Here is a 27,887-nt window from a genome sequence, read left to right as displayed (position 1 = left end):
TCAAAAGTGGCAGTTGGGTTTTTTGGTCTTTTGTATCTTTTGTCCAGAATTTGCCCTAACTGCACATGCATGCAGTTATTTTTAGTCCCATACAGTTTCTTTGTATTTTGTTGCCCGAGGACAGGTGTGTCCATGTGCAAGTATTGCAGCCCTGCAGAAAAGTGTCCAGCCTGTCTCAGAGCCACATGGGGTGCTTTAGTTTATAACGACAGCCATCCTTTTTAATTAATTTTAAAACCTCCATGGCTGTATGAGTCAGGTTTTACTCCTTCCCAATCTTCAGCAAGTTTGTGGGTCCGAAAGACATTCACTAGAACATGAGTAAGTAATCCATGATTCTCACTGAATTTCAGCATGACATGTTTAATGGCTTGTTCTTTTTCTACATCAAACAATCTCATGGTCCCCAGAGACAAAAAAAGCGTCCAAGTACATGAACTTTAAGGGGCCTAAGTATAAACTCCAATAGGAAGTGATTTTACTTTTATTCCTAAATTCCATTACACACAAGTAAAGGAAGTAAGGCTAATAATTTAGTCAGCATTAGAGATAAGGACCAAGCAGGAAATGACTTTTTATGTGATGTCATCCAGGGCCCACATTAGAGGAGGAATGGGCAGGGCAAGCCCTTTGTCCCTTACAGATCTTTCCCAGCCCTCTCTGAATGAAAGAATGGTACGGGCAGGGGCAGCTTTAATGATAAGTTACCTCAACATAGGTTGTACTGCTCTGTGTGACCGTGATGTAGACATTAATATTGAAAGAAAAAAAGAATGAAAAGAGGGAAGAAAGGAAGGGAATTAAAATCCTAATTGTTTAGTAAGATAAACCTCAGCTGGGGAAGCCAGTGAATGTTTCTAGGAATTTTATATTCCAGTTAAGTAATTGTGTCCTTGTGTCACTTTTAATATGGGCATGTCTACCTTAGAGAATATTTGAGATGGTGTTCACAGTGCAAAACACTTTCATCTCACTCACGCATCTTTAATTACTGGGCATGAGGGCGCAGGAGAAAGATAAATCTGGCTCAAATCCCAGTTTGTGTGACTTTGGGCAAGTTACTTAGTCTTTTCACCTACAAAATAGATCAATTAATACCTACCACAGAGGGTTGTTGGGAGGATTAAACAAGGTGATGCATGGAAGTGCCCAACGGAGTTGGCACTCAATAAATGTTTGCAGTAAATTTCTCTTATGACTGCTTAGTAGATAACCAGTTTTTTAGATTTTTTTAAATGGTGGTAAAACACACACAACATAAAATGTACTGTCTCAGTCATTTTTGAGTGTACAGTTTAGTAGTATTTAGTACCTTCCCCTGTTCTACAGCTGTTCTCCAGAACTCTATTCATCTAGCAAAACTGAAACTCTATAACCATTAAACAAGTCCCATTTCCCCCTCTCCCCAGCCCAGCAACAACCATTCTACTTTCTGTCTCTATGAATCTGACTACTCTAGGTACCTCCTATAAGTGGAATTTGTCTTTCTGTGACTGGCTTATATCAGAAAATCAATTTTTTAGATTATTTTTTGAGACAACAAATTTTTAAGAAACAAAAGTTTTGGCAACTGCATGTTATATTGATATATTGCCTGGATATCTAACTATTTAGGTAAAATCATAAAGTTTTCCAAAATAAAGGTGATCTATTATAATGTTAAATCATATAAATTGCAATGGATGAATTTTACACAAGAACAGTCAATTCTCAAATCGCCTACCATGTACTGGCACTTGTGTCTTATCCTTTATACGGTTTTGGAAATTCTTGGAAGTCAGGTAGTACCTGGCATGCATTAAGAGGATATTAAATACTAATGGACTAATTAATAAATTAATAAACCAATGGTTTCAGATCCTATTTTATGAATTACTAGCAAGAAAATGTCCATCATAGGGTATTTCCCTTCCCATTGATTCTGTGCCACATCTTTACTCATTGACTGATGGTACTTAGAGAATGCAAAATTATTTAAATATTAACCTAAGCAAAACACAGTTTCAAAGATGAAGTAGATGAAAAACACTTGCATTAGTCCTTTGAAATGCAAACTCAATCAACTTTTGGATCACAAACACTTTTGTGTCCCATCAGCTTATTTTCATTTAAAACAATTTTTTAAATTTTTTGGCTGTGCTGGGTCTTCGTTGCTGTGCACGGGCTTTCTCTAGTTGCGGCGAGCGGGGGCTACTGTTCGTTGCAGTGCACAGGCTTCTCACTGCAGTGGCTTCTCTTGTTGCAGAGCACGGGCTCTAGGTGCACGGGCTTCAGTAGTTGTGGCATATGGTCTCAGTACTTGTGGCTCACGGGCTCTAGAGCGCAGGCTCAGTAGTTGTGGCACACAGGCTTTGTTGCTCCGTGGCATGTGGGATCTTCCCGGACCAGGGCTCAAACCCATGTCCCCTGCATTGGCAGGCGGATTCTTAACCATTGCACCACCAGGGAACTCCCCATCAGCTTCTTAATGTCAATGCACATGCCAGATTTGCTCAGTTTTCAAATTCTGGAGTACTAATTGATTTTTAACAGTAGGAATGGCAAATATTTAAAACATTCAGGCTTTGGGAATTCCCTGGTGGTCCAGTGGTTAGGACTCCAGGCTTTCACTACCAAGAGCCCAGGTTCAATCCCTGTTTGGGGAACTAAGATCCCACAAGCCACATGGCACAGCCAAAAAAAAAAAAAAACAACTCAGTACTGGTTAGGGTGAGGGAAATAGGGGCGTGCTAGGGGAAATCTAAACCTTTAAGAGGGCAATTAAAAATTTTTGTGCATTCTCCCCCCACCCTGCTCCCCCCAGCCCTGCAAGTTCATTTCTAGTTCATTTATTCCACAAAGACAGTCATACAAATGTTCAAAGATATGTAGCTGTAGTAAGGTAAACAATGGTCACCCAGAGATACCTACAATTTAATCCCCAGAACCTGAGTACCTGTGAATATCTCATGTTCATGGCGGGAGGTGATAAAGGCTGCACATGGAATGAAGGTTGCTAATCAGCTGACCTTAATATAAGATGCTCCTGGATGATACCAGACGGGCCCAATGAAATCCCAAAGGTCATTTAAATGTGGATGAGTGGCAGCAGCAGAGTCAGTGTAGGAGTGATTCGATGCTGGTGTGGGAAAGACTCAGTCAACATTTGCTGGTTTTGAAGACGGAAGGGAGCCAGGAGCCAAGGAAGGAAGCAACTTTTAGAAGCTGGAAAAGGCAAGAAAAAGGATTCTCCCCTAGAGTCTCCATAGAAAAATGCAGCCCTGCTGATACCTTAATTTTAGCTCAATGAAATCTGTTTTGGGTTTCTGATCTCCAGAACTGTAAGGTAATATATTTATGTTTCAAGCCACCAAGTTTGTGATAATTTGTTACAGCAACAATAGGAAACTAATGCAATGACTAAAGAAGCTCACTGCAGCATCATTTGTGACTACCCCCCCCCCCAAATTGTAAACAACCTAAACACCCATTAATAAAAGCCTGACAAAATATTGCATCATTACCACGGATGTTGAAGATTTTAGGCTTTCATCAAAGAGAGAGCTGTGGGAGATAACCTCTCTTTCTGCTTCTGTGAGGCCTTGCCTATCAGTTTAAAATAGAAGGGAGGGAAAATATAGCAAAGAGATTCCAGTCAATAAATTATACATGCATAGCAAATAGAACACTGAGATTATAGTACTTTGGGGTCACCCAGTCTTATTTCCTTCTCACCATCAACCTGTAAATATGCCAAGCACTATGCTAAACATTGGAAAATATAGAGAAAAGAAGCTCACTGACTAGAGAAGGAAGAAGCAAGAGAAGTATGCCAAGTGCAAGACATGGCAAAGCAGAGGAAAGCATGGGTACCTCGCACAGGGAGCTTCTCATGCGGGAAGTCAGGGTGGGAAGGCGGGACAGGACAGCTGCCAGAAGGAAATGCCTGAACCCAGGCTCAGAGGAGGAGCGGGATTCAGCCAGACAAAGAAGACTTGGAAGGCCGTCCCAGGGGAGGAAACAGCTTACACAAGGCTAGTTGGTATGATGTCCAATGTGGGTGTGTGGGTGAGGTAGCATCTGAAAAAACCAGAAAACTTTAAAACCCTACACAAGGACTTTTACATAATTAGTTTTACATTCCCTGAACCTCAGTTTCCCCACCTTCATAATAGAACCATAACATCTTCCTTTCAGGAGAGAATGAAGGGATCAGAGTCTCAGGGCCAGAAAAGGAAGACCTGGTTCCTGGAAGTCCCTGCCCTGTACTCTTCCCTCCAGGCCGAAGCCCCTCGGTCCCAGGTAGGCTGGAGCCACTTCTGGTTCTTTAAAGCCCTGATGCATTAAAAAAGGGGCTTCCCTGGTGGCGCAGTGGTTGAGAATCTGCCTGCCAACGTAGGGGGCACGGGTTTGAGCCCTGGTCTGGGAAGATCCCACATGCCGCGGAGCGGCTGGGCCCGTGAGCCACAACTACTGAGCCTGCGCGTCTGGAGCCTGTGCTCCGCAACAAGAGAGGCCGCGACAGTGAGAGGCCCGCGCACCGTGATGAAGAGCGGCCCCCGCTCGCTGCAACTAGAGAAAGCCCTCGCACAGAAACGAAGACCCAACACAGCAAAAACTAAATAATAAATAAAAATCAAAAAAAAAAAGGAAAACCATTTTGTGGTATATTTTAATGATTTATATTTAACAGATCGTTCCTTTTAACACATACAAAATACAATGAAATAAAATTACGTATTCATTCCAAGTTCAGGACAGAGCATGTGTTCTGGGACTGGAACAGAGATTTGAATTTATATAATGAACATTTTCTTCTTTCAATCCCTTCCCTGGTTATGACTCTGTAAGACCTCATGTAGAGGGAAATTTTGAGTGCCTTGGTGAATGAGAAGCTGCAACAGCCTGCCGGTGCCAGGCCCTGTTTATGTTGACTGGAAGAAAGAAAGACAAGTTGTGCATCAAAATCATCTGGGGAGCTTTTAAAACAGGCTGAAGCCTGTGCCCCACTCTCTAGATTCTGATTCATTTGGTCTAGAGTGGGGTCCAGGCATCTTAACACTTTTTAAAGTTCCTCAAGTGATGATAATGTAAAACCAGGGTCAAAAAATACCGTAAATGAAAGTAGGAGAGACTGAGACAGGAATCCCTTAAAGTTTTATCAACTCATTTACAGATATTTATTAAAAGACAAACAATAGTAAAAAATGAAAACAAAAGACAAAGGAACAAAAGGGAGCCAAAGGAAGCTTCAGTAAAAAGGCTCACCAAGGACAGACAGTGGTACTGCAGGGGCACCCTGGGCACCCAGCGGGCAGAGCACAGAGCATGGTGAAGGCCCAACCATGAAGAGCAATGCATCTAGTGTTTGCACACAGTTGCATAGTGGGAAGGAATCCAAAAGAATTGTGAACAGTCTGTTAAAGTTTGTCAATTCAGTTTGCAAATATCACGTGACAGCATCCTGACCAGGCAGTTAGGAGGTCCCCAGGGTGGATGGAGAGGCAAGCGCTGGCTCCACAACCCCTATGTTGGAGACACCAGCACTGGTCAGAGGTAACCATCATGGTGACCAGGCAGACATCACTGTACCAAGAGAGAGACAAGATTCTCAGGCCGTGACCAGGATAGCCAATCTACTGCTGTAATACAGATGCATGCACCCAGAACCATGGAAGTCAATTTTCTGTGTCAGACCTCTAGTCAGGCTCTTATCCCTGGGGACAGTGATGGAGGGGCCCCTAGGGACTTAAATAAGAGTGTTCTCTGAGAGCTGAGTTACAAAATCAATGCTTAGTAGAAGAGCCACGCTAAGGAGAATGAATGGTCCTGAAATCAGAGCAAGACAGACGGTGACATTATAGAGTAAGCAGTTATCTAGTCAGAAGGGGTGGTCATCAGCCATATGGGGGCACAGGAAACAAGGAAGGCACTGTTCCTGGGCTTGCTAAGCTCCGTACTGGGGACATGGCGCCCTGGTCAGGGGACTCAACCCAACTGTCCTCAGCCTCCGCTGCCTCCATTTTAGTGTGGCCCCCACTGTGTCTGGATTATCACAAAGCCTCCTAACTGGCCTCTCTGCTTCTGCCTTTGCTGGCCCCAGCGAGCAGCTAAGTTACCCTGTCGAAACATGAGGCGGATCGTGCTCTTTTCCCCTCAAACCCTTCATTGGCTCCCATCTCACTCAGAGTAAAAGCCAAAGTCCTCCCAATAGCCTGTAGCCTTCTATGACCTGGAGTCCCACCTCTGGGCTTCTTCTCCTCCTACTCAGCCCTGCACCACCTCTACCCCTACCCCTGACTCCCCACTCCCATCCCACACTGCCTTCCTGCTGTGCTTCAAACACGCTGGTTGTGCCCTGGCCTCGGGGCCTTTGCATTTGCTGTTGATGCTCTGGAATGTTCTTCCCCTGCGTATCCACAGGGCTCTCAAGTCCTTCAGGTCTTTACTTCAGGTTGGGAGGCCTGTCCTGACCAACCATATTTAAAATAACAAATTCTCCCACCTTTCACTACTCATTCCCCACCCCACTTTATTTTTCTCCATGCCACTTATAATCATCTAAATATCCTATATTTCACTAATACATTTGATTATTATGTCTCCCCCACTAGAATGTAAATTCATGAGGGCAGGGATTTGGGTTGGTTTTTGTTAACTGCTGTATTCCCAGTGCCTAGAACAATGCCTGGAAAATAGGCATTCAGTAAGTATTTGTTCAAACAAATGAATAAGCATCTAGGATATCTCTATTGTACCAATGGCTTCATCAAGTTTTCGAAGGTAAGCGACTCAAAGGTGTGTTGATGTTGGGGTAACTACCTTCTTCACAGCAACCTTTTGATGATGATTTGGTTTCCCACAGAGTAAAGGAGAGAGGACGCGCTGGTCAGAAGGCATGTGGTCCGGTTCCATTCAAAGTTTTCGTATTGAAGGAGTGAAAGAACCAGCATGGCAACTGGTGACTTTTTCATCTTATTTAGGGCTTCAGACTCCCAACAGCTTCCATGATGGTGAGTTCCTGGTCTTGACCTGTGAGACCCCCCTTGGCCACCCACTCGGAGGCTAGCTTTCCTCTTGATTCCTGGAGCTCAGCTTGTGCCTTTCAAACTCTGCCAGTTGTGTGTAGGGAGAACACACAGCCGCAACCTGGCATATGTGGATCTGACAGTCAAAACGATGGCTGATCACAAAGGGCTGGGTAGGGAGTGACGTGCGACCGTGGGTCCTGCTGCCCAGGTGCTGATTCGAATTGGGCGGGCTGCGCGGAAGCCGGCCCGCGGCTGAGCAGAGCCGGTCCTCCTGCGGCCGACACCTCTGTTCTCCTGGAACCAGAACACAGGGCTGTCTTTGTGGAAAACAGCCCTCACAAGAAGGCCCACCACTTGTGCTGGTGGTGCGAACGCAGAGTTTTGTCATTTCCTTTCTTTCATAAGATGCAGTTTAGTTTAGTGTGATTCACAAACCTGGCGAGTCCCAGAGGTCCTCTGTTCTCCAAGCACAGTCCTAATGCACTTACTGCCCAGGCCTCGATCACTGCCGGGTCCCGGGGCGGTGAGGATGGGGGACAGGGCTGGTCCTCGGGGGGAATATCACCGCCACCTCCTCCTCAGCTCAAGCACTTGTGCCTCTGTTCTCAAATAGGAGCAACCCGAGCTGTGGGGTCAGTTGACCTGGGTTCAAATCCCAACTCTGCCTCTTGCTGGCTGTTGCGACCATCACGGAATGTCTGGAAGCCTCAGTTTCCTTGTTTGTAAAATGGTTTTGTAAGTGAGTTCTGTAGATAAAATAATATACGTAATGGCCAGTTATAGTACCATAGCTAGAGCAGAATACACACTTGAAATCTAAGTGGTAGGAAAAAGAAATCCATCTCAGCCCAGGATCCATGCGTGCTTAGTTGCTAAATGTCATCACAGAAGTGACAGGGGTGCAGAGAAGGCACCAGACACAGGGATTAGAGCACTGTGGAAGGTTTCACAGGGCAGGGAGGAAGACAAAAGAGTAACCTGCACCACAGAAAACAAGACTGTGGTTTGGTCATACGTTTCTCGACAGTCTACTTTACCCATTCTGGTAACAGTGCACTTCCTAATAATGCTGTTGGATTTCAACAAGGAATAACACAGTGAAGATTGATTTGCTCACTACTGTGAGGCCACCCTTCACACGAGATTGTTCCTTCTACGTTGGGACAACCTGCTTCCGGGTCTCAAGAGGCGTTGGCACAGAGCTATATGGCTCTATCCTCCTTTGTATATCTTTTTTTTTTTTGGCTAGTCCCTCTGTCGATTTTAAAATTTATCCTTAGTTATTTTTATTTTTAAAACAAAAAATACATTCAATCATTCAAATTCAAACATATGCAAAGGCATGTAAATAAAAATCTCCCTCCCACCCCTATCCCCCTGCTGCCCAGTTCTCAGAACCCAAAGCAAACAATGTTACCTTGTTACCAATTGTTCGTCTCTACTTTTAGAAATAATCCAGGCATATATAAGCAAACATAATTGTTTTCTCTTTTATTCAAAGGGCAGCATATAAAATAGTGTTCTGCCCTTTTCTTTTTGTCATGTAATTTTTCTTGGGAAAATTCTATATTGGTATCTGAAGATCTTTGGTTTTTTTTTAGATGATTGACACCTACAGTTTTTAATCCTTCAGATAACTGTGCAATTTATCATGGGATCACCTGTCAGCATGGGTACCTAAAAAGTCAAATTTTCTTCCCATGGATTCTAGAATAGGAGCTATTAAAAAGCACCACATGTTAAGAAAACTGCCTTTTTTCCCAGGATTACAGGTTTCGCTTTCCCCATAGGTATTTTTGTTCAAATACAGGACAGCAGATGTCAATAAAATCATTATTAATTTGGTAAGCAAAAACACAATTCCAAGCTGTCTTCAGATATTCTGGTAGAGAACAACTTCCTGAACATACTGGTATTTAAACTCTTTAAGAGCAAGTGGGGAGCCTTATGGAAAAGGGCTGATCTCTGGAGAGCTGAGCCCCTGCCCACCCCAGCAGGAGAAACTTGGTGAGTCTGAGCAGTAGTGAATTAGGCTTCTAGTCAGAATATGCAAGGATGCTGTGCTAGGGTTCTGGAACCAGGAGGGGTGTTTGGACCTGAGGCCGGGCTGGATGGGGAGAGCTGGCCAAGACAGGTGCCAAGGTGAGAGCGCCATGGCTGACAGTGGGAACTCCCGCCTGACGGGGACCGGACTGTGGGTTCCTACGGCTGATGTGAAGTTCTTATTACTTAAACCCTTCATCTCATCCCTTCTCACGTAATCACAGGGGATCTTTATTGTTCTTACTCTTGCCATGCATTGGGCTCAGGGCGTTTCATATGTCATTCCATTCTTGCAGTATTTCTGAGAAGCGGATACTCTATCCCACTACGGATAGAAAACTGGCTCAGAGAGATTAAGTGACTAGCTCAAGATCACACGACGTTTGGGAGCATTGCTATCATTTATTAAGTACCTACTTCTGGAATTTTTATCACTTCCTATGGTTATTTAGAGAGGGAGTACTGCCAAATAGTTAAGGACTGTACATACTAGTTCATCTAATACTCTCTAATAAAAGTCTAAGTAGGCTTATCATACAAATGAGGAAACTGAGGCTCAGAGATGGGTTGGTGAGTTGCCTGAGGTCATTCAGGGAGTAGACAAGCTAGAATATGACCCCTGGCTCCAATGTGTTGCCTTTCTCACTGACATGCTGGGTCAGCTTCCCCACTATGCTCACAGAGAAGTCCAGCAACTCAGCAGTTAGTTAAGTCCTGAAAGCCATTTCCTCGAGTGACTGAAAATTTAAACCACTAGAAAAATAAGATCTGATGCATCTGACCATTTCAAACTTACAAATCATTTCCAGCTAGGCTGATGGGACCCACAGCAAAGGAATACCATACACACACCTTGTGTGTTTCTAAGCCCCTTTTCACCCAAGGAAGTTGAACTGCCTTTAATAAAACAGGCCACTTTTGGAAGCTCCATCTCTGCCATAGGAATGATGGGATTGGGACATCCTAGGGTCAGGACCAAGTAGGACGAACTCATGATCCCTAGAAAGGCTTTAGCTATGATCCAATCCTAGATTAACTGCCCACCAACTCAGAGGCCTGGGATAGAAGTGAATCCTCAGCTGGGTTTTTCCATGTTCCTGCCCCCAGACCCCTAGCATAGCGCCCTTCTGTACTCTGCCTAGAAGTCTACTCCACCCACCTCAGACTCACCAGAGCCTACCACGTGGAGAATTGTTGGTTGCTTCTACCTGTGACCAAGGGGAACTTGTCATGGCTGATTCTGACCCTGACCAAGTGGAATTAAACCTTTGACTTGACATGAGCTCCTGTGGTTTCCTTTCTTCCCTCAAACACCCTCTAAGAGAACCTCTCCTTCTCATGCCCCACCCCCTAATCCCAGGCCACAGCTGATTTGTCCAGCTTGGGTCAGATGTCCACCACTGGCCGAAGGAAACTTATGAACTGCAAGATGGCTTGGCCGTTTTAGATGTATTAGAAGGTGCTGAGAAAGCCTAGCCACAGGAAAAAAATAAAATAGACCCATAAAGAAAAGAAACTGACAAATTAAAAAGCCCCACATAGAGGGCAAGCTTAGTTCTTGTTCTTAGTTCTTAGTTCTTAGTCCCAAAAGATGGGACTTTTGGCCCCGTGTGGGGTTCGCCAGGTTCCGGTACCCACCCGTGACCCTTTACATTTTGGATCAGGCTGGTTTGAGCTGGCAGCCAACAGCGTCAGTTTCCAACAGAGACAGCGTGTGAAGTGCTTTCCTTAAGTACCTACTATGCATCAGGTGCCGGACTCACGACAGCTATTATTTCAAAACATCTCACTCACAATTTATTGCTATAAGCTTAACAGTTACTGAAGTTACTAACATAAGCAGATACTCAGTGGGACCAGCCAAATGGCTTATGGATTTAAATTAATCAAATTTACTACAGAATTTCATGAACAACTTATATGGCAACTGCAGATGGAAGCTTAAGACAGTGAACTCACTCTTCTATCTTTCTGTTTAAGTCTTTCACATTAAATAAATGCCTCCTTGACTACTGGAGAAAAAATAATTATAATATTCCATTGAAGCTGAGAAATAAAGCAACCTTTGTTTATTTTTAAAAGATAAACATGGCTGATCTGCACTAATCATAACATTTTGAAGGAAAAAAACAATATGCAACATTTTTAGCCTGTAAATAAATAGTATCCTGTTTTACTTATTCTGTTAGCCAAAGATAAGGTTGGAAATGAGAAAACTGGATAATGCTTATGGATTTAAAAGTATCAGACATGGTATTCGATTCTGAGGAAATAAAGGCATAAATGGAAAAAATGGCTTAGTAAATGAATAGAAAAAATGAACTTAGGAAAGAATGACATTTAAAAGTTTACACAATAAACTTTGCATGCTTGACTTGAGAGACTAAAACATTTTTTCAAGTCCTTAATGATGAGAACAGCAGCAAAATTCAAGACAATTAAAAATCGGCATTTAAGAATCTGCTGTATTGTTATGAATAAATCTAAGACAACTGTATCAGTGAAGCCTAAGAAAATCCCAATTATGACTCTATTCAAGCCAAGGAGCACTGACTTTCCGTTTCATTTTCAAATGTGTTCCCTTATTCCAGATTTAAACTGTACCTTCAGATACAAAAGCCTAGAAGGGAAACAGGGTTCCAATGCACGGCTGTAGAACCAGTCTCGCTGCATTATACTTACAGCATATAAACGACTCTGTCTCTAATTAAAATAGCAAAGCCAAGCTCAAGTGCATGCCCTCCTGTTCTAAATACATCATATATCTGAAGTATAAATTATAGAAATAAAGACAAATAATGGCATGAAGGGCATGATAGTTTATTTTAAAAAATTGTACCACACTGATCATAATGACCAGCATACACATTATGATGGCTTTTCTCTTGGGTATTAACATTGCAGTATTTTTGTATACTGAAATGTTTCAATAGGACCAAGAACGTTAGAGATATAAAGATCTTAGATGAAAATGAACACTAATAATTCCGGTGTCCTACCCCACAGAATTAATTTAAACCCCTTATGAATCAGTGGCATTATAATGTTACATAGTTACGAAGAATGAAAGTTCTCTTCTAAATAGGCAGCATGAACTTATACTTCCTTTTTCTTTAATCTTTAGTTTTTATAATTTAAGCTATGTCCACCCTGGCCAAAGCACAATTCATACAAGACACCTCAGATAATTTCAATGCTACTATTGCAAAGTTTAGTGATTTTTACTTAAACAAACAAAAAAAATCAAACCACTGCCAAAAAAGGAGGCAAGTAAAACTGATTTTCCAATCATTTGAAAAGCATAGTGCTTATTTGTCCAATACAGACTCAAACTTAAATTAAATGCTATCATTATAATCTCCAAACTTCTGCAATAAAATTCATATTTTTATATATATATATATATACACACACATATATATATATATACATACGCACACACATATATATATATACACACACACATATATATATATATGGGTTTTGTTTATAGAACTGTATTTTGCAACCAACAAGAGAAAGTTATTTTTTAAAGAACAATATATTTGGTTACAGTTCCACATGTTGGTAGTAGAGACAAAGCCACATGATGTTAAATCTGGCTCTAAGTTACCTAAGGTATAAAATTTTGATCAAAATTATGATACTCTGATCTTAAAAATTCAACCCATGTGAGATTACTTTTTAGAGTAAATGTGCTGTTGAATAATCATTTCAATAACCTTCTCTTTGTATGACTATCTGCAAATTGACCCTTTTCTTTAATCAATGTGACTCACCAGCATTTCAAACTGACCTCTTTACTTCTATGTTACCATTTTAATACCCAGGGATTTCTGAGGCAGCATAAGTTTGACTTCATTAAAAACAGTAGATACTTTAACCTTTCAGTGACAGTTTTTAAATCTGTAAACTCAAGAATCACATTACTGAGCTCAGCAACTATAAAAACATTGAGATTTTGGCATTTCTAACCAGAATCTCTTTGTGCTTTTTAAATTAAGCTGCTTTTGAATCTTTTTGGTATTTATCAGCCATTGTATTTCCCTTATAATAATAAAAGAATATACTTAAAGTAATTTTTAAGGTTAAATGTTCTGGGGGCTTATCAATACTTAAAAACAGAAACAAAAACAATTACTTTTTTCCGTCAGCATTTGGAATAGTAGAAATTATTTCTGGTCCCTCCTTAGATCAACCAACACTACTTTTCATCACGTATAACACTGAATTTTACAGACATCCCTGAAAAGTTTTTGATTAAGTAAACGAGTGAATCACAGTGGAGTCTCCATCAGTTAACAGTGTAGATCCAGTAACAAAACAAAACAAAACAAAACAAAAATCACACTGAATGTTAAAAGAAAATCTTCAAGCTAAAAAAGAAAAGAAAAGAAAAGAAAACCCTCCTAAGAATTAAAACCGAGTGTGTGTTGTCACTGATTCTGTGCTCGTGTCTCCAATTGATTAGACTCCTTCTCTGGGTTGTAAGACATGTTCGATGAAATCTCCACACCAAGTTTCCAGGACACTTGAGTGAAGAGGCTATGCTACTGTAGCATCTAAGGGAACAGAGTGGCACCGTTTTCTTCCCTAACAGACACCACATCCAAAGATGAGCATGCGTGTCCCTCCACTGTGCTCACCAGCATGCATCAGGAGACAGAACTTGCTGGGCAAACTGATGACAGCTGATCCTCCCACCCCGCCCCCAGCATCAACAGGAGGTTCCCAGCAGTTTGTCATTATGTGCACTGGCCTTTCACTCTTTCAGTCAGAAAAGTTGTGGTTACTTTAAAAAGGGGGTGGGGGGGGGTGGAGAAATGAAAAAACCAAGAGTCTAAAGGCACAAAGTCGCATAGCTGCTCTAGTTGGAGTTTGTAAACAGAGAATAAGTTGAATTTAGGTAATCCCAATCTGTGAGAGTAAAAAGGCATCCACAGCAGGCTTTTATCCAGCCAGCTTCTTTGAGACCCTTCATGGGTTTTGAGGTCTACAAAGTATGCACTAAAATACCCATACTTCAAAAAGCAATAAGGCAAATAGTATAATCATTATTCCAAAAGTTACAATGGTAGTGTAGGCATACATAGTATAATTTAGTTACAATGTGTGGTACTGTTTCTATTATATAACCATATTAACTGCTTCTTTCCTACATAATTATATATTCAGCCGAGTTTCAGTTGAACACAAAACCATCCTTGTACCACTGCTGATAGTTGGCAATAGCTCTTTGATAGCAGTTTTTATTCTGCTGTAGAAATTATCCTTGAACTGAAAAAAAGTCCATAATCCAACCTCCAGTCATTAAACACTATCATATTTGTGAAGAGCCTCTTCCAACTTCTGCGTCACTTTTTGGAAAAATATTATTTGTTGTTGTAAGAAATGCTGCATCTGTGATTTAAAGTCTCTTACTCGAATTTGATGGAAGTGGTGAATTTCTGCCAAAGTGGCAAAAGAAATAGTGTTACAGCGATCCTGAATGCCATCAGCCTTTTGGACCTCCATCTTCCCTTCTTCCACGTGTCGCCTACTCTCCTTTACTTTGGTAAGAGCTCCTGTAGTTAAAAAAAAAATGAATTAAAAAATATATATGTATCCCAGTGGTACAGCTACATAGTAAACAGAATGCTGGGCATTATAAATACTTGCCTGAACTATTTTCAAGTCCTTTGGCATTTAAAGGGTTGACTATAATCACTTATTAAAAAAGAAGAACTCTGGTAAAGTTTCTGAAAACACCTCCATTGCTGCAACTTCACTTATCAAAACCAGCTTTTGCCATTGACCAAGTAGCTATAGCATGTTTCATCTCTTGCAGGCAGAGATACTATAAACGACAGATAACAAACTGCAAGGAATTGTCCCTAAAAAGACAAACTAAGAAACTCTGCAGTTTTTACATTCTTAAGAGAAAAGGTGTGACACCATTATATATGCATATATTAAGAGAGACATTTATAAAGGGGAGAATACTGCATGCTTGCCTGCTTCTGACTCCACATTCTATCAGGAGACCCACACCTGCAGCATAATGGCCCGGTGAAGTAAAAATTTGCCTCCTTTTCCTTTTTTTTTTTCTTGGCCATGTGGCATGCGGGATCTTAGTTCTCCAACCAGGGATCAAACCCGTGCTCCCTGCAGTGGAAGCTCAGAGTCCTAACCACTGGACCGCCAGGGAAGTCCCTCGCCTCCTTTTCTTTAGGAGCTGTAAAGATCAGTGAGTTATGAGCCTGCCCTAGTGATGATCTGGGAAAGAAGCCAGAGGGTGTCATAGCCTCCAGTCAAGAAATGTCCCCAGAGGGTGTGTGCAAGGAGGAGGGAAGAGGACGATCTCTGTGGCAGACGCCATATGAGGACAGACCCTCCCCTAGAAGCATAGTCATATGAAAACACAAAAGGCTGAGGATGCTTAGGGGGTAGGAAAAATAAAGACTATTCATGGGTTCGTAAAAATGATAAAGTTCAGATCACTTGAGCACAGCCAGCTCAAGAATGCAGAATACCTGACTCCACGTGGCACCCATTCTACTAAACCATGATGAAAGACAAGAGAGAAACGTCTAGGACACCTGGCTTGGTGGTCTGTGGACATGGTGATGCTACAGGGGGGGAAGGTAGCCTGTTTAGAAGGCAGTGGGGAAGCTGAGCAACTATGTTGTGGAAATGTTCAGTTTTAGCTAATGGTGAAATATACAGGGGAAAAGCCCTATATCTAAATTTCTTCAAATCTACAAAATAACATAGAGTAAACCTAGTATTAAATACGCTTAGAGGTTAAACAGCGTCCTTTTTTTTGGGGGGGGGGCACAGCTCAAAGACCTGAGAAATTAAAACCCACTGACAACAAATGTTATAGCTACGTATGTATGTATGTATGTATGTATGTATATTTTCATTTATTTATTCTAAAGAAGATCTTTCTGAAAAGCAGGAGAGCCCTGGAGCAGAGAGAATACCCTGCTTCCCCTGTGACCACACAGAGGAGATGCCGTTCGTGTTGGCACAGCTACAGGAAGACCCCTGACCCATTCCCCTAAGAAGCCATCTCCCTGAAAATACAGCCCTGTTAACATTTTCCCCATGGCAGATGGGACTCGGGAAGCAGTGAAACCTGCCTGCTTGTGGTCTCATACTAAACAGAGAAAGAGCGCTCCCCATCAGAGAGAGAAAATAATTTTTTGTAGCAAACTTATGTTCATTATATTTGTACAAGTGTCCTGTCCCAGTTTATATGTAAAAATTGAAGTTGAAGAGACCAGGAAAGCATGAGACAGAAAACTAAAAAAGAAAAGAAAAATATTTCAAAAAGATGGCTGAGAATATGAAATGTATGTTTCAAATGGTTGAGAGCGAGAACAAGAAGTCAAGAGAGCCAAGTCTCAGGAGATCTGACTGTTCATGTGATTCGGGGCCGAGGTGCCAGGCCCACCGTGTGAACACAGAGGACAGGCGCCGGAGCCCTGCCCCCGCAGACCCCCGGGCAGCTGTGCAGCAGCTGTGGCCTGTCCTGCGAATATGCTGCAGGTATTACTTGTTCTACTTACTAGAGTCCCGCACAGAGGAGCTCGGAAACCTGGCCCTGAGCTGTGCCAATGTCAACGAACCTGCAGCTTGCCAGACTCCAGATGAGATCACCATATTCTCAGAAATGACATTCTATTACACAGAACTGCAGACTGCAGACGTGCATCCGTAAAACCAACTTACAAATGAACAAGACTGAAGTTTTCACAACTTGAATCACACCGGCATACATTTTCAAAACTCCTGGACACAGTACAAGTATTAAATCTCTCCAAGGGGTCTTCCCTGGTGGCACAGTGGTTGAGAATCTGCCTGCCAATGCAGGGGACACGGGTTCGAGCCCTGGTCTGGGAAGATCCCACATGCCGCGGAGCGACTAGGCCCGTGAGCCACAATTGCTGAGCCTGCGCGTCTGGAGCCTGTGCTCCGCAACTAGAGAGGCCGCGACAGTGAGAGGCCCGCGCACCGCGATGAAGAGTGGCCCCCGCTTGCCGCAACTGGAGAAAGCCCTCGCACAGAAACGAAGACCCAACACAGCCATAAATAAATAAATGAATAAATAAATAAACCCAAAAGTTTAAAAAAAAAAAAAATCTCTCCAAGGCCTGAATGCCTTTTGGCATTTGACACCTTTAAGCTTTCTGAGTGTACATACTAAAGGAGCCGAGAATTTAAGACTCACTTTTCTCCCAACTGTAAGTTTCTTTACTAAATAACACAGAGCCCCAAACAGTTGGGCTCTGGGGCTAGAATCTCAGCTTGTTTACCAACATTTATGGAAGGTCTAACGTGTAGAGCACAGAGCTGGCACACGGGGGACTCACAAGAAACGTTCAAGTCCCCATCCTCCGGAAGCTCTCGAGGAAACCACCTCGCAAAGCACACTGAGGACAGGCACACAACCATGACATGAAGTGAAACAGGACCACAAAGCACAGAATTCTGCACAGGAGCTGAATATGGCTTTCTCCAAGATAACGTGATTGTGTCACAAGGGAAAATGCTCGGAGGGCCCGCTACATGCCAGGCAGTGCTGAGGACAAAGGGGGGAGGAGGGGGCAGAGGCAGGGAACAGGCGTAGATAACAGTAAATGGTAGCGGCCAAAAATAGTCACAATATAGGCGAGGCACTTTCCGTGTACCAACTCTAACCCCGCTGCTACTTTGCAACAGACATTACTGCTATTTTATGACAAGGGAACTGAGAAAGCCACCCAACCTCTTTGAGCCTCAAAGTCAACGGTAACCCAGAGAGAGGCAGAGGAGATGGGATCTGAGTGCACAATGACTTCAAAGCAAACACTACAAATATTCAGAAAAGAAACTGGAGCCTGAATAGGCAAAAAAGCAAGGTGGGCGCCGGTGGGCAGGGTGCAGGGGATAAGGGCTGGGCCACTGAGGATCAGCTGTCCCCTCTCCTCCCCTTGACCCCAGGCCTCCCTACCCCCTGCCCCAGAGCTGGGGCTCCCGCACTGCCCTTCTCCCTTCCCACCTTCCTTGCAGGTCCCGGACTTTTATTCTGACACGCAAGTCAGAAGACCTTGTGAGTATGTAAAATAAACCATATAGGTTTTGAAAATTTCCCTCTGGAATCTTACGAACCTCATTCAATTCACTAATTGTACCTGCAAAGCCTTTTAATATTTATAAGATGTCTGATTTTAATATTTATAAGATGTCTGATTTTCTTACCTTTGTAGCATATGATTAGGATGCCACAAAACAAAACATCGAAAAAGCAGCACATATTTCATTATTTTGAAAATGTAAGCTCAGACTTACATGGGGCAGGGGGGCCTCTCTTCCCATGCGCCCCACCCCCCACCCCGGACTTAGATCCTACTGGAAAATTATATAAATTAAGAACTACCACCAAAAACAGTAACATACTGTCCCTGGATGGGCTTTGCCTTTGTTTGCTCTAGTGCAGTTGGACATCCCAGCAAAAAATTACTTTATTTTGCAAACTAGGAAGGACAGAAAAAAACACTGAGGAGAGTAAGCACCCAAAGGCCAATTTCACTTGGAGTTTTGGTTTAACGCACTTAATGCAATTCAAATCCATTAGCAGGATGCATCAGGATTGCAAGTAGCAAGGAAATAGGAGAAGATATAAGATTTGTTTTTTAAAAAGAGACATACTTCCTATTTTAGGGACTATTTTTTGATGTGACAAGATTTACATGCCTGAAACCATTAAAACTCTATACAAGGCAGCATATGTATTAAACAGCATTCTATAAATGTACAAACTCTGGTAGAAGAGTGAGTGCTAGGTGTAATCAAGGAAGATCATGTCTCCACAAAACGGGACCCACACATTTAGAGCAAGTTTTAAAACAACAACAGCAACAACCTCTTTTAACTAAAATGTAGCTAAACTGATTTTCCCCCAGATCCACCTCCAGAAGAAAAATGATTAACAATAAAACAGGCTGATTCAAAGCAGTCTTGAGGCAAAAAAATGGAGCTGGAGGAATCAGACTCCCTGACTTCAGACTGTACTACAAAGCTACAGTAATCAAGACAATATGGTACTGGCACAAAAACAGAAACATAGATCAATGGAACAAGATAGAAAGCCCAGAGATTAACCCATGCACCTATGGTCAACTAATCTATGACAAAGGAGGCAAAGATATACAATGGAGAAAAGACAGTCTCTTCAATAAGTGGTGCTGGGAAAACTGGACAGCTACATGTAAAAGAATGAAATTAGAATACTCCCTAACACCATACACAAAAATAAACTCAAAATGGATTCGAGACCTAAATATAAGACTGGACACTATAAAACTCTTAGAGGAAAACATAGGAAGAACACTCTTTGACATAAATCACAGCAAGATCTTTTTTGATCCACCTCCTAGAGTAATGGAAATAAAAACAAAAATAAACAAGTGGGACCTAATGAAACTTCAAAGCTTTTGCAGAGCAAAGGAAACCATAAACAAGACGAAAAGACAACCCTCAGAATGGGAGAGAATATTTGCAAATGGATCAACGGACAAAGGATTAATCTCCAAAATATATAAACAGCTCATTCAGCTCAATATCAAAGAAACAAACACCCCAATCCAAAAATGGGCAGAAGACCTAAATAGACATTTCTCCAAAGAAGACATACAGACGGCCACGAAGCACATGAAAAGATGCTCAACATCACTAATTATTAGAGAAATGCATATCAAAACTACAATGAGGTATCACCTCACTCCTGTTAGAATGGGCATCATCAGAAAATCTACAAACAACAAATGCTGGAGAGGGTGTGGAGAAAAGGGAAACCTCTTGCACTGTTGGTGGGAAAGTAAATTGATACAGCCACTATGGAGAACAATATGGAGGCTCCTTAAAAAACTAAAAATAGAATTACCATATGACCCAGCAATCCCACTACTGGGCATATACCCAAAGAAAACCGTAATTCAAAAAGACACATGCACCCGAATGTTCATTGCAGCACTACTTACAATAGCCAGGTCATGGAAGCAACCTAAACGCCCATCAACAGACGAATGGATAAAGAAGTTGTGGTACATATATACAATGGAATATTACTCAGCCATAAAAAGGAACGAAATTGAGTCATTTGTTGAGACGTGGATGGATCTAGAGACTGTCATACAGAGTGAAGTAAGTCAGAAAGAGAAAAACAAATATCGTATATTAATGCATGTATGTGGAACCTAGAAAAATGGTACAGATGAGCCAGTTTGCAGGGCAGAAGTTGAGACACAGATGTAGAGAATGGACATATGGACACCAAGGGGGGAAAACTGCGGTGAGGTGGGGATGGTGGTGTGCTGAATTGGGCGATTGGGATTGACATGTATACACTGATGTGTATAAAATTGATGCCTAATAAGAACCTGCAGTATAAAAAAACAAACAAAACAACTAATACTAAACTTTCATTGGGTTATTTGTATGGAAATATGTTAATATAAATGTTTCAGACATTACATGAAATTTCTAAAAATCTTATATTTGTATTTGTATGGAAATATGTATGGAAATATGTTAATATAAATGTTTCAGACATTACATGAAATTTCTAAAAATCTTATATGTTCTGGTATAATGTTATAAGTAATAATCCTAGTTATTACTTTAAAATGTATATCTCAGAAATAACTAATTTTCTTGTCAACTGCATTATTATGAACTTTCATCAAATCTTTAAAAAATAAAAAAATAAAAAAAAATAAATAAATAAAACAGGCTGATAGGAGTATACTTTTTTTTTTTTTGGGGCTGCACTGGGTCTTTGCTGCTGTGCACGGGCTTTCTCTAGTTGTGGCGAGCAGGGGCTACTCTTCATTGCGGTACGCGGGCTTCTCCTTGCGGTGGCTTCTCTTGTTGAGGAGCACGGGCTCTAGGCGCGCGGGCTTCAGTAGTTGTGGCTCGCGGGCTCTAGAGCACAGGCTCAGTAGTTGTGGTGCACGGGCTTAGTTGCTCCATGGCATGTGGGATCTTCCTGGACCAGGGCTCGAACCCGTGTCCCCTGCATTGGCAGGTGGATTCTTAACCACTGTGCCACCAGGGAAGTCCCAGCAATATACTTTTTGAAAAATCATAAGAGTTCCTGAGTTGAGACAGCAGTCCAGTTCTTCTCTAAGCAGCTGGCTGTTAAAGTTCAGGATGACAACCCCAAAAACCTTCAACACCAAACCCCCCAAAAAGAAAGTTATCTTCTGTAAAATATTATTCAAAGTTTAAAAAATGATTTCCTTTAAGAAGAAAACCATTTTGCTTTTAAATATTCATCTTACAATCCTCTGGTTAGTTCTTCCTATACATTTTAACAAACACTAAGGGTTTAGTGTGTTTGCTTTCTTATGAGAAAGATAAAGTCAAGTCATTCAGTAAGCTAATTATGGAAGTTAATTAACTGGTTTACCGTCTGAGAGTAAACAGGAAAAAAAAAAGTGGCATCCTTTAAACAGCTCAAGCTATCCATCTGAACAAATAGCATGGGTGTTTAAACACTTGGGGATTGACAAACAGAACTATTGGGTTGGTCAAAAAGTTCATTCGGGTTTTCGGTAACATCTTAAAGAAAAACCCAAACAAACTTTTTGGCCAATCCAGTACTTTCTGGAGTTTCCCTGAAGCTTCTCTCTTAACCCACTGAATTTCTAAATTCTGGGTTCTCTCAAGATCAAAGTGGGTACATATTTTTCCAATAGAAATTATATTACAAACATTGGTTAGATGTAAGAAAAACAGTTTAAGTAATAGAACTAGCACTTGGGTTTTGTCACAAATGGCGTATTCTCGCAGTTTGCCGTTTCTCAAACTGGGAATTATCTGTACACACTTCTACGCTTCACATATTTTCATACTTAAAATATTAAGTATCACAAGGAAGGCAGAGACAGCCACATTTCCAATCAGGTTTAGCTTCTAAGGAGTGAGAGTTGGAGAAAGAAAACTACTGGAGCAGAGTTAGATCACTACAGACTTGCTACTTCTAGGATAGCTTGAAAAATTAATTTGTAGCTTAAGAAACAACTGCAGAGGTACAATGTAACCAGCTGTAGAGTTGTAACAAAGCAGTACAGCATATTTTTAAGTATTCTCTCAGCCGTACTGCATTTTTTACCAAACCCAAGAGGAGTGTAAATAAAAGCTAAAACCATGGCCCAGAATCTCAAGAGCAAAGGGAACACACATTTTAATCATGCAATCAATAAAAAAACAGGCAAGGGTTTTCAAAACCTGTACTTTTTAGGTGGCTAATTTAGAAGGTATCTATCCCCTGCCACGCCTCTCCTCTCATAAACATCACATTGCTATCTTGCTTTCATAACAGAAAAGGAAAATCAGAGAATTAAGGGAGAGAAATGATAAAATAAAGCCTAAGGTGAAAAGTAGTTGCTGTTGTATTAAACAGAAGACCCCATAACACTTATGGTTAGGGCAGTGGTTTTAAAATGAAAGAAAATTAATGTCAAACAGGTAGCTAGTGGGAAGCAGCCACACAGCACAGGGAGATCAGCTTGGTGCTCTGTGACCACCTAGAGGGGTGGGATAGGGAGGGTGAGAGGGAGACACGAGAGGGAGGAGATATGGGGATACATATATGTATACGTATAGCTGATTCACTTTGTTATACAGCAGAAACTAACACACCCTTGTAAAGCAATTATACTCCAATAAAGATGTTAAAAAAAAAATGAAAGAAAATTAAAAATAGGAGGGATCAGAGGGAAACACATTTTAGAACGGGAGCCTAAGTACATAACTGTAAAACTGTCTCTCGGGCTAAAAGACAGACATTATATGGAAGAATATTTGAGCAAAATAAGATTTTACTATGAAAAGAAAATGGTGGAGGCAAGTGTTAAATTCTGACATTAAATAAGAAGGGGCTGACAACACAGAGCAGTATTATATCCTTCATTTAAAAAAAAACAGTAACAAGACAAAATAACAAGAAGGTAACAAATGAAAAATGGCGCAGCCTCCCCAAGTTACACAACTGAAGATAAACTCTTAAAGTGTATTTGAAGTACGGGAAAAAGTATTAATGAAAGTGGGGCAATATATTTCCACCACACCCATGACCGCGCTCCCGAACAGGCAAAAGCAATCCAGCTCCCGTTCAGGACACCGGGCTGAGCTGGACACACTTCAGGGGTTTCTTCCTCAGAGGGCGGCAGAAAGGAACACAAAGACAGCCCCTCCTAAAAAGGCTTACAGGCTGAGAGGGAACCTTCCGCTGAGCACACAATCGAATTACTAAATCAGCTGGACAAGTTATTAAAATTTCTCCACAGGATAGAAGGTTCACCCAGGAGCTGATCACCCTAAGCCTTTATTCCAAAGGGTGGGGCAGGAACCCTGAGGACTTCCTTCTCATCCATCACTCTGTCCTGGCAAGGCACCCACTGGGGAAGCCGGGAGAGCTGATTCGTCGGTGAGAAGGGCAGAGTTGGGTCCCAGATTGTTTTCTAAATGCACTATAAGGGCTTTAGATGAGTTTTTGGTACAGTTTTCTCAGTCTCTCTAACAGGAGGCTAAGTGACTTGTCCAAAGTCCCACAGCTAACTCCTGGCAAAGAACCCACCCTTCCTCCCTGCCTGCCTGCCCTGCCACTTCCCACTTAACATTCCGGGCAGGGCCTCTGTTCCACTCTGTTGAAAAGGGTCCTTCCCTTTCCACGTTTGGAGAGGTAAAAGGAAAACTAAACCAGTATTTCAGCTTTGCTTTAGGACCTGCTATTAACAAAATCTCCCAGACTCCTTTGGCATTCTTAGCTGACTCTATACATGCAAAATTCCTAACAGGTTCATCTTTATACTTATCGCAATTGCCCAGTCTCAGGGAAAGGCACTTTGCCTGCTTCACCATCACCAAACCCAGCAGAACTCATGTCCTAAATTCACTCCCAGCCCTCTCCTACCATGCGCTTGGTATCTTACAATGTGAGCACAGTTTTAAAGCATGCTCAGGCTGGAGCGAGCATCCTGCTTCATAATCCGCATGCACTCAATTTCAGAGGAATATTACACATGTTTGTGGTGAACATAAAAACATAAAGAAATCAATCCTATGACAAAGTTCATTAATATTATAACCTTAAAGGGCTCAAACTCAAACAAGCTCATTTTATAGATTAATTACAATCCAGGAAGTCAGCACCATTTTTTCTTTCTTTTTTTTTTTTTTTTTAAATTTATTTATTTATTTATTGGCTGCATTGGGTCTTCGTTGCTGCGCACAGGCTTTCACCAGTTGCAGCGAGCGGGGGCTACTCTTCGTTGTGGCGCGCAGGCTTCTCATTGCAGTGGCCTCTTGCTGTGGAGCATGGGCTTTAGGTGCGCAGGCTTCAGTAGTTGTGGCTCGCGGGTTCTAGAGCGCAGGCTCAGTAGTTGTGGAGCACGGGCTTAGTTGCTCTGTGGCATGTGGGATCTTCCCGGACCAGGGCTCGAACCCGCGTCCCCTGCATTGGCAGGCGGATTCTTAACCACTGTGCCACCAGGGAAGTCCCAGCACCATTTTCAAAAGCATCACGTTATTTACACAGCATGCCATTAAATTATGTACATCAGTAAAACTGTTTAGGAAGCATTTTATTGCCATTTTGGTTTTTCTAAAATGACAGCAGTGAAGCTCTGGTGTCATCTAGTCAATTAGCACATTTTAAGAACCCACTACCAGCTGAACTAAAGCACATTAGCAAATACAGTCACACTACATTAAACTCTGCTGTATCGTTTCCTTCTGATTTGCAGAGAGAAAGCACTTTCCTGGCAACTTCTGACCCAGCAAAACTAGACGGGGGTGAAAAACCAATGCAGTGCCTCAGGCATTTTAACCAGGGAGGCCCTAAATTCAGCTGAAGAAGTTGTCCAGCTTCCTTTCAGTTTCCCTGGTTAAGGCCCTCTCCTCCACCTCCCTCAGGCCCCCCCAGGGCTTGCTGGCTGCTCCAAAGGCTCCCAACCCACCAGTTTCTGCACCTGAACTTTGCCTTCCTTTCTTCAACCAACTCTCTTACTCTCAGTATGCTCTGTCCCTCCTCAGACCAATTATACAAAAGGCCCAGTCACTAAGCAACAGGGATCCAAAGGCTACATTTTCTCCCTTAAAAAAAAAAAAAAAAAAAAGCATTTTATTTAATTTTGAAATCATGAATGTGCCAGAAACATTAGCTAGATTTTCTGTCTTCCCAAGACCCTGCCCCAGAAAACCCAGGCCTTGGTGTGAGGGACAGAACAGGAGACAGGCTGAAGGGCACAGGGACAGCTGCACAGAAGTTGCCCAAGACTCGACTAGACCTGTTTTTCTTCATTCCCTCGTATGCGTAAAATGTTGAAAGAGAATGCTAATTTGGTCAACGTGGCCTACTTTGCTCTTATCCTCTCATCACTGGTACCCACCCCTCTGGGTCCCTGCTAACTCCCCATTAACTCTTTCCCCTCCCCTTTCCTTCCTCCTTTTTGTCTCCACCCACCCACTTGTTGATTCCTCCTTGATTCCCCTCTCTGCTCCAATATTTACTTTTTGATTTTTTTTTTTTTTTTTTTTTTTTTAGTAAAATGGCTCAAAAGACAAAGGCTGACATGCACGTAACAGAGACAGGACGGCCGTCCATCCAGGCAAAACAGGCCCACGTGAGCACCTGCTCTATGCAAAAGCTGTGGTCTGCACCTCGCGGGTCTCGTTTTCTTCTCTCAGAGGTGGCCAGGAAACTTAGACAAGGTAAGCAACTTTATGAGGTGTCAGCTGCACATGAACCTGGGCTGCCCAACTTCCCAGCCCAAGCAAGCAGTTCCCTGTACCTACCCGACGGGGGCTGCCTCCTCCCTGAGGTCTCAAAGCCCCATGGACCAGCCCCGGTACACAGCACGCCTCGCCAAGCCCTCCAGAAGCCTCATCTCAGGGAGAGGCAACCCCTGACCTGCCTCCAGGCCCTCAAAATTCTATTCCTGAATCACATCCTACTAAGTGGGCTCCAGATTTGGACCACATTAATAAACTCTGGAGGGCACGAATAGTACTACTGAACTCAAGTCAGTGACGGCAATTTTTTGAAGGGATTAAGTGTCCTTAGAGCCAAGAACTATCAAAATGCAGATATAATTAATTTAAAATTCACTTTCAATTCGCAAAGAGAACTTTTGAGTCATTTTAAAAGGAGGGAAGAGGGTCTCGGGACAAGGATAATAAATTGCAAAAAGCAATAACAACAAAAACCTGGTTGCTTGATAATGAAAAAATTAATCATTTAAAGAACTCAAGCCTCTGAGCTTGGTTTGGTCCTGAAGGTACAAGAAGAAGTCGTTTGTTCTAGGTAAAAGCCTTATTATATCCTAATTAAGCAGTCCTTATAGCTTCATTCAGCAATCACCAAAAGTGTAAGGGCAGAATGACATTTACTATGAACGAAAGCATTCACTTGAGCGTACCACATCTTAAAACATTTGATTACTTTTACTCACTATGTACATACATTCACACAGCTCACCTTGTTCCAAAAATGAAGAGGGAAATCACGTGATTACATCTCTTGTGGCTCATTTGGTAAAATAGGCTTTTCATCGCTAGGAAATTTTACATATAATAAATGCTCTTATGTTTCAGCTGATATTGAATATTAAATCTGTGATAAAGATACTAGGGTGATAGATTCAAGAGAATTCTGTAAAACAGTGTCTTTATTTCAGCAGCGTCTGGATACAATGGTGAAAATGTTGATTTGCCTATGGCCAAGCAAATATAGATAAAGACTTTAAAATCTGAGAATAGGAAAAGCATGTATCATTTTTTTTCTTAAAGATTGTATACCCACAAAATCATAATAAAATAAGGTAGAAAGGATATCCTTGATAATCATAACATACAATAAAACTTGAAAAAACAACTGATGTTGTAAAACAGAATCCATATAATGGTTTAAATTCAGAGAATACAGTTGATGACTGAGGTCCATTGTTCATAGTTCCTAATTTCCTAATTCTTTTGTTTCCTGATATACATGCATGAATACTGGTCTGTACAAATAAAGCGGCATTAGGTATGTTCGCAAGCTGCCAGCACTTTGAATTTAAATGACCTTTGACATACAACAAAACATACCTGTACCTAAGAGAAAAGTGAACTTTGGAAACTACCTTTAACCAAAGGTAAACCTTAGTTTCTTTTTTTCTAGGAAGATAAAGGGAGGTCCAAGCTAAAATAAATCTAATAGAAGCTGCTAAACAGATAGGCCCCTCTATATGGGGCAGGAAGAGAGTGAGGTGGCACCGGCCCTTTAGAATGGAAACCAGGGAGATGTGAGCTACACGCCCAAAGCCAGGATCCTTGATTGCCACGACTGCTTCTCAGAGGGCTGCAGTTCGTACCACAGTTAGAGTAATATTTTCAAAGAATCTTTCTTTCCAGTATTCTTCTCAAATAATGTCTAGTTTTTAACTTTAGAATTGTAATTGTAAACCCTGGTGTTAACCAACTGCTATTTAAGCTATGGTGGTACCAGCGGTGAGCAGCCAGCCCAGCATCAATCGCTTTCCTTAGTGCCGTCTGCTGTGGCCCTTATGACTGGAACTTCACATGGCTTTATAATCACTAAGCTTTGGAGACAATTTCGAAATCAGCTGTTGTAAACTTAGGAACACTCTTGACCCTGGGGTTTTCCTGCTTCCTGACACTGGCAGGGACCAGGTTTCCACTGGCTCTGAGTCTTCACTCTGGCCGCATCTGGACTTCCTGAACTAGTCGTAAATAACCAGCTGAAGCCAAAACAAAGCGGCTAGAAATATGTCATTTTAAGATAGACATGAAATACAACTC

At 41.9% G+C, this 27,887-nt stretch overlaps 1 protein-coding gene across 1 annotated transcript in view; it reads right to left on the bottom strand.

Moving 5' to 3' along the window:
* Nucleotides 1-11,857: 11,857 nt before the first annotated feature.
* SNX18 (sorting nexin 18) overlaps nucleotides 11,858-27,887 on the bottom strand; it is a 29,295-nt gene continuing 13,265 nt past the window's right edge. Inside the window, exon 2 of the mRNA XM_068535337.1 lies at nucleotides 11,858-14,617. Coding sequence (XP_068391438.1) covers nucleotides 14,364-14,617 — 254 coding nt within the window. The 3' untranslated portion in view covers nucleotides 11,858-14,363. The remainder of the gene's footprint in view (nucleotides 14,618-27,887) is intronic.

The sequence above is a fragment of the Eschrichtius robustus genome, chromosome 2 (assembly GCF_028021215.1).
Source record: "Eschrichtius robustus isolate mEscRob2 chromosome 2, mEscRob2.pri, whole genome shotgun sequence".
Taxonomy (NCBI): Eukaryota; Metazoa; Chordata; class Mammalia; order Artiodactyla; family Eschrichtiidae; genus Eschrichtius; species Eschrichtius robustus.
Note: the sequence above shows the minus strand (reverse complement) of the source record. Positions and strands in the feature narration are given on the sequence as shown.